Here is a 7,822-nt window from a genome sequence, read left to right as displayed (position 1 = left end):
ATCACTGTAGAAGCTTGTTTAGGTCATTCTCATGATGAGTGGGATGTAATTACATAGAAACATCAGTGCTGGTTGGCTCTCAGGCTGGGATCTTTGAAGACACTGTACAGAATGTAGTCTTGAGCTCCCAAACTATAACCATAAACACGACTTCTCCCCCTCTCTGTACTGCTTCTATTACCATATCTGAACCTGACATGGCATCAGGCCTCAGTGTTTTTAAACCTCTCTTTGCCAAAGGCAGCAGCACTTCTCACCATCATGCCCTTCTATGGCAAATACAGGAGACGAAGCACAGAGGGCCTTTAAGGATACAGCTTCCCTGACATCACTGAAACAGCAGCTCACTGAGCAACATCACCGCTTCTTTTCTGCCTCCTTGTGGCTGCAAAATGCAAATACATCAATATGAAGCATTAGATGACCACAGATGGATTTACTGTACAATCCTACAGTTTGCCACCATCTTGAGGCAGATTTATTGCTAAGTGGTCTCTGTTGATTTTCTTCATGAAACAGTGTTTTGTTAAAACAAATACTGCATATACTGTTCAAATAAACCTTACAATTCTAACAGTTGATTCAAAGCCTCAACATCACTGTTTCTGTTAAACAGCAATTATTATTATTATGATGTTTTTTTACTCATAATTGCTGAGAATAGGTTTGTTTTCTAAATAATAAGCTTCTTAATTTTATTTCTCAGGGGTATGTGTAATTGTTAGTGGTTTGCATATTTAATAGAAATACATTTGTCAATTGGCATTGACACAATTAAAGTTTAACCTAAAACCACATTCTCTTTCAATGCACAATTAAATCTAAAAATGTACGTGACACTGAAGTAGGAAATTGCTCTACAATCCACAGTAATGGACGAATTTGTGCTTCAAAGTTGTATTTTTACTCTGAATGTTGCTCCAAGTTTCTAATGATAGAATATTTCCTAGTTGCTGTGAGGTGAGCTCTATAGGCTAGGCTAGGCTAGGCAGCTGGATTTGTATAGCACATTTCATACACGAGGGCAACTTTAATCAAAAACCTTCTTTGTGGCATTTAAAATTCAAATGAAAAACAACAACATTTCTGAATAAATTTTAACTTTAGAAACATTTAGAAAATCAAATGATCTATGCAGAAAAAATGTCCCTTCATCAAAGCTTAACTATAATAAAAAGCTTCAGTTCCACCATGTGTGCATTTGTGCAGCTCTACCGTTTGGTTGTAGAGACCTCTAGTGGAAATTCAATTATTTATTCAAGCTGGCTGGTTATACATTGAAGACATCACCAGTAAAAATTCTGTTTTTACCTTGTTATCATGTCTGTCTGGTGCATTTTATGCGTCAGAAGACATATCATGAGAAAAATAAGCAGTAAATACCACGGCTGAGCATTTCTGTCTTGCAGATACAGTGTTACAAGGACAGCCTCAATGACACGGATTCAGACTTTTTGTGTTTATACGAACCGGCTTTAAATTAATCTGTAATTTCTTTTAAAAAAAGTTTTTAACATGGTTAGACTCACTTGCTAAATATGTGACAAAACCTTAATAAAGACCTTAAACTTTTTTTTAAGGTTGGGACGTTTGTACAATAGTTTTGTTTGCCATCTTTGTATTTCACTTAAGTTCAATACAGACTGGAGCTTGATGTTATCCTGATGTATTTACTTGCTGCTGCCACAAGGTGACAGAATATTACTGCAGTTTAGGAAGGTAACATGTTCCGTATCATGTTTTTTGCATGCGTTTCTCAACATATTTGCTGTGTGATTTCTACTCTTTATTTTTGTGATAATAAACATAACTATACAACAGATAAAATTGGTAAATGTGCATAGACTAAAACTGGAGATATTAACATAATTAGGTTGAGCTAATGTTCTGTTTATGCCGTATCAATACAAAATCTAACCAGTTCACGGCTACAAACCAATGACAGGTCACTCATACTGTAGTACTGGTTCCTGTTACACAAACCACACACACTCACAATAAATAGTTTATTTTCACCATGAAAAATAGACAAAAGATCTCCATAAAGAATAATAATTTCTGTCAATAAAGGTTCCACATTTTCATTCATTGTCATTTTAGATGTCCTCTGGATTCAAATATACATTCTTTTGTCTTTTATGTACAGAAGACAGCAGCTGTCCATTTAAACACAAAAACACAGACAAAAATACAATAATCACATTTCTCACATACTGTAACTCAAATACATTACAGCACACTGGTACAGAAATGCTTTGGGCTGGTGGGTGAGTCACTCCATGCAGATGTTGATACTCAAGCTGCCTATGAAGGAAACAAATGAAGTATCCAAAAATCACCTGCACTCACTCACCAGCTACAGTTGTTTTCATCATCCACTCGTCTCCTTTAGTCACAAAAATAGCTTTGATGTAACATCAAAGTTTTGCCTCCACTTCACAGTCGCATGTGCTTTATGAAAAGCCCAAACTGCAGATTGTGGGCCTTCCCTCTCACTTTCTGTGCATTTCTTTCTTCTCTTTGAACCCCTTTCATCTTAAATATAGCGGAAATAATTCAGCAAAGAGTAACAAGGCTTTTCAGCATAATGTTAGGAACAAATGACTGAATGTAATTAGGAATACAGAGGGTGTTTTTCAGTTCTTTCAATTCAAGCATATCTAAGATATGACCACCTGTAAAATATGCTGTATGTACACCACAAGATGTTTGAAGCCACCAGATGATCTCCTCTTTTTTATCCCCTCTTGACGCCTAGCATGCTGCTTGTACAGCCTTCCTGCTGCCCTCTGAGCTTTATTTTTCTCAGCAAATGCTCTTGCATCAGTGATCAATAGTGCACAAAGGCAGTTTGGCACAGTGGAATCTGGGTTTAAAGCCCAATAAAGAAAGAAAGAAACGCCTGATTGGCTCATGCCTTTTCCCACAGACACAATAGCAGCACTGATGAATCACCATTAGCAGTCACACATATGTCAAGGTACTTTTTACATTTTCCAGCTCCACACCTCAGCATGACCAACGGAGCAGATGCAAATCCGCTTTGGAAATGCTGAATCGCGACACAATGGATATAATGGCGCACATTTGAATCACAGTGGGGGTTTGCCGTCTTGTGTTTGAGCGTTGAATTGCCCTGTACATGCAGCAGTTCTGAACTGGGGCAGGTACAGCGGGGAGAGGCCGCACGTCGACGGCGACAGCAGCCCGCTGGAGTCCTCCGGGCCGAGCAATGGATGCGACTCTATAGAACAGTCCTCTCTGTTCAAAACAACACTTTTAAGAAACTCAGCTGTTGTCTCTTCCTCTCTCTGCTCCTCGTCGTCCTCACTCTTCTCATCTTCTGCTGGGTAGTCCATTCGTAGATAGTACAAGTCCTTCTCTTGTCTCACCTCCCCTTCGTCTTCTTGCTCTGATGTTTCAGACAGTTCCTCCACAGAGTTGTAGGACCGAGAGCGTCTTGGGTCGTCCATCTCCCCACCGCGGCAGCTGTCCAGCTCCCACAAGCCGCCGGTGAAAGATCCAGAAATGTCAGAGTTGTTGGCGGAGAAATTACCCTCATCACTGGAGCTGCTGCCTCCTCCATCCTTGTAGTGGAGGTCAACCGGCGGAAGGTCCTGCTTGGGATGGGAGAGCAGCACGGTGGCGTATGTAACTGAGGACTGGGCAGAGGTATCAATGTTACTTGGGTGCTGGTCCTCTGGGAGATCAACTGGCTGTAATTCATCTATTTCTGAGCTAGAAGTGACTAAATCATCCAGGTTAATAGCTACAGAAGTGAGCGTCTCACTCTCTATGAACTGTTCAACAACAGAGTCAAACCCTGGAGGAAGGGAGGTAGCTGAGGCAGTGGTGCTATCAGGAGTCAGAGACACAAGTGGGGTTTGGACAGCCAGAGCTTTGTCCACTATGATGACTTTGGAGATGTTCTCAGAGGAGGGCATTAGTAGCGGCCAGGCTGGCAGACCTTCTGGAGGCTGAAACAGGTGGTCAAAGGTGTCCGCCTGAAAAGACAACACAAATAAAGTGACTTTTCGCAATATGAACTGATATAAAGTGTGGATATAAATATATGATACTGCAGACATTGCTATTATAATGGATGAACGGTGAAGAAAAAGTAATAACTGCATATTTTTGCTCACTACGAATCATAGCTTGAACAATGCTGTACTGAAGCTTGTAGCAAGAGGAAATGTGGTTGCATAAAGCCGATTGCAGCTTCTGTTTTTGTATTTTTCAAAGCAGCAGATAAAAAAACACTGTAAGACAACTTGCATGGTTTTGTTGGTCCATCTACAGCACTGAATTTTAATAAAAACAGGTATGTTATAAATTCTTGTCCAAACGCATGTTGTTTTTAATTTAGAACATACTGTAGGTCACAATTTAGAGATGTCCTTATTACTTTTTCGGTTAAACTTGAGAAGATACTATTCATTTATTTACATTAAATGTAAATCAGCTGATTAGCTTAGCATAAAAACTGACAACAGGTGAAAACAGCTGACCTGGATGTCTTAAATTTAAAAAAATCCTGTCTCTGGGCCTTAAAAACAACACACAGTAGTTTGCTTTTTAGGTATTTGTGAGGAGTGTTGTCCTCATTGTGAGGTTTCCAGGAACTAGTTCAGATTCCAAGGCAACTTTTTGCATTTTTGCAGGTTAAACAAATAGGATGTGTAAATCAGCGACCTTTATAGATGTGCTGGTAAGAGATATGAGAGTTGATTATTCTAACCCTCCACAAGAACGCAAATTAGTCCTCTGAGTCAAATATGACCTAGCAGATGTTGTAAATTACCATGAAATTAAGTCCTGATTGTTAAAAACCTGTTATCCAATAGGAGTTTTCACACATGTACTGCAGCTCTGAACTTTTTTTTTGTTTGTTTGTTTTAGGTATTATCCACAGGAGCTGCATGTGACAACGTAAATGTTGAATTGTTCAGACTGGACAATAAACCGATTTTATCCTGATAGCTGTCTGCTACAAAGTCAGCATCATGTTGGATTGAGCCCATGTATTGAATAGTGCAGGTAACTGAAGAATTTACAAGTTGCAAAGTTTCCTGCTCGTTTGCATTATCTTGCTTCTTACACACTTTATTCCTTCACCTCTCATCACCTAAACTGAACTGAGTATTTCCAGCAGTGAGACGAACGTTCTCCTGTTTTCTACAGTATGCAGTTGTTATTTTTTTGTTTTGGATTTTTTTTTAAATTTATTTATTTTTTTTACCTTTTTGAAGTCTATTCCTTTAGCCCATGAGCATTTGTTCGGGTTGGGAACATCTTTCCACACAAACTTTTTCATCCTGTAAATGAAATACAGCAGATATTCAGGTGGCGTGTCTGGTCTCAATACTCCTTTTTTCCCTTCCTCTCTGTTTTCTAATTTCTCCACCCCTCTCAGCCAACATCAAGTGCAATTACACGTCTGTGACCTGTTAAATGTCACTCTCCTCATTTTTCATGGCCTGCGTCTCTGTGTCCTTAATTAGGCTGCACCCCAGACATTACTATCATCCATCACTTCTTACAGGTGTCTCTGTTAAAAACTAATTCTGTATACACTGATGTTGTACAACTAAAACCTGGTATGACATCAAATGTGAAAATAAAACCCAAAAGATCTGCATGTAAAAATGCCGTTTGCTTCAGTAGGCACAAGCTCTTACTGGTTTTGGGAGAGCACCAGTGTGATAAACAGGACGATGGAGAGGAAGGAGATGATCATCAGCAACATGTAGGCTGCAGGGTCTCCTCTGGAGACTGTAACAATTAGCAAACACACATCAGACCTTTAATTAATAGCACAATGAAAGTGCTGGCAGTGTGTAGAATGTGATACTGATAAAACAAGCTTGTGAACAGTGATCATACTTAAAGTGTGAACTGGCTCCCCTTCTTCCTCAGCAAACACAGGGTACAAGGAGAAGCCCAACTTCTCCGAGCCAATGAAATTACCTGACAGGATACATCAAAATGGTTACGGGTTAGTTTGGCTGAGAACACACTGATAGTCCTTTGAACCCCAAATACTTTCTAGGCATTTTTTTATTTGCTCTTGTTGCATTTTTACTCACTGTGGGCTACTTTTCACTGCAAACTAAAGCCCTTCATATCTATGGAAACACTACAACCACGGCTAGGTGTATTGAGAACTCAAGTGTCTTTCGTGCTGCACATCAAAGTTATGACGCCACAAACAAACATGCAACGAGCATTCACAGCATTTTTCCAAGTTCTCACAGGAGTTACTCATACTAGGAAAATGGTGAGTCTTCTTACATTACTTCATTCTTTATTTCCCTACTTGTCTTCTGTCTGCTCTGTAAACACAGCCTGCAGCTCAGTCAAATAGTCCTTGAATATTTGTCATGTGACTGTTGTTTACAGCATCCAGATATAAATATGAAGCATCCAGAGCCCTCAGGTCATAAGGGACAGGTTTACTGTGTGTTCCCAGAATCAGAACCAAAAACAGTGAAGCAGCATCCAGCTATTATGCTCCTCACCTGTGGAACAAACTTCCTGAACACCTGAGGTTCTGCTCAAACTGTCAGCTCTTTTAAATCAGGCTTGAGAACCAGATTGTTTACTGCAGCTTTCTCTTAGATGCTTAATCTTTTTTCTTGCCTTTGAAATGCACTTTTCTGATCTTAATGTCTATCTTTATGTTTATTTCTATGATTTTAATGTATGTCTACCTCATTTTTCTGAATGCATTTCTTTGCCATGGTAAAGCACCTTGACTTGCCTTGTGTATGAATTGTGCCTAAACTTGCTTTGCCTGCCAGCTGAGTCATTGCATGTTGAATGTAGCATTTTTGATGACATATCATCATTTCAAGTTTAGATTTGGTTAATTCTATGACATCGCTTTATGTCTCACATTATTAGCTCGTGGATTGTTTTATTTTGTGTGATAAGATGCCTTTAAAACCCACTGGCATGTTTTGGGGTTCAGAGAGTTAACAGTATAATATACAGTACTAAAAAAGACAGTAAAGACAGTATTACCTGTCAGATAGACAGGGTGATCAGTGTAGGGCAGTCTGGCCCATGTTTCTCCACTCGGTTCAGAGTCCTGAGAGTCCTGTTGCCTCTGAGGCCACCACTGGACCACCATGAACTGAGGCACAGAGCTGTTGTCCAACAGGCTCCAGGACAGAGACACACAGGTGCTGTTGATGACCAACACATGGAACGAACGCACACAGCGGCCTGCAGAGCACAAAAGGAACAACTGAATTAATACAGCGCTGTCAGCTGACTTTTGCACAGGTGTTTGTAGCTGTGAGCAACAAATCTAACTTCAGCTCGTATTAACCTTTTCACAAACCCAGATTTTAAACACACGAGGAGATTACTGGTAAGATTATATAATCTCACCTGTTACAGACTTCGAGGTAATAGCATTAAAAGCTGTATTTTTGCATTCAAAATTTTAATACTGACATTTGAGTTTTGAATAGATCTGAAATTGTGGGGCAAAGAGAAGCAGGCGAAACCTTCATTAGAGGTCTTTTATAAGATTTTAGAGAGGTTTACCGCACTACTAAAGCCATGTAAACTGTTGCTGCGCTCAGAATAACTTGAGGGTTTGTTTAAATTCTTATAAAAATGTGTGGTTATGAAAGCTGCATTAACTTGGCCCATACACAAGCAAAATATGTGTGGCACATTTGAGGCAAAGTTGTGGTGGAATTACGGCAAAGAGGTTAGTTTTCCAGAGAATGTTGCTTCAAGTTTGCCCGTGTCGGCAACTAGTGGAAAAATTCCAGGAACATTCTGGCAATATTGCTATATTTGTCCC

General features: G+C 39.6%; 1 protein-coding gene across 4 annotated transcripts in view; it reads right to left on the bottom strand.

The window, feature by feature from the left end:
• Nucleotides 1-1,992: 1,992 nt before the first annotated feature.
• The window catches only part of lepr (leptin receptor), a 50,441-nt gene continuing 44,611 nt past the window's right edge, over nucleotides 1,993-7,822 (bottom strand). For all 4 annotated transcript variants that reach the window (XM_035957368.2, XM_055004894.1, XM_035957367.2 and 1 more), the window contains 5 exons: nucleotides 7,027-7,230; nucleotides 5,887-5,970; nucleotides 5,682-5,775; nucleotides 5,243-5,318; nucleotides 1,993-4,004 (listed from right to left, as the gene is read on the bottom strand). In XM_035957368.2, coding sequence (XP_035813261.2) covers nucleotides 3,093-4,004; nucleotides 5,243-5,318; nucleotides 5,682-5,775; nucleotides 5,887-5,970; nucleotides 7,027-7,230 — 1,370 coding nt within the window. In that variant the 3' untranslated portion in view covers nucleotides 1,993-3,092. The remainder of the gene's footprint in view (nucleotides 4,005-5,242; nucleotides 5,319-5,681; nucleotides 5,776-5,886; nucleotides 5,971-7,026; nucleotides 7,231-7,822) is intronic.

The sequence above is a fragment of the Amphiprion ocellaris genome, chromosome 2, assembly GCF_022539595.1.
Source record: "Amphiprion ocellaris isolate individual 3 ecotype Okinawa chromosome 2, ASM2253959v1, whole genome shotgun sequence".
Lineage (NCBI taxonomy): Eukaryota > Metazoa > Chordata > Actinopteri > Pomacentridae > Amphiprion > Amphiprion ocellaris.
Note: the sequence above shows the minus strand (reverse complement) of the source record. Positions and strands in the feature narration are given on the sequence as shown.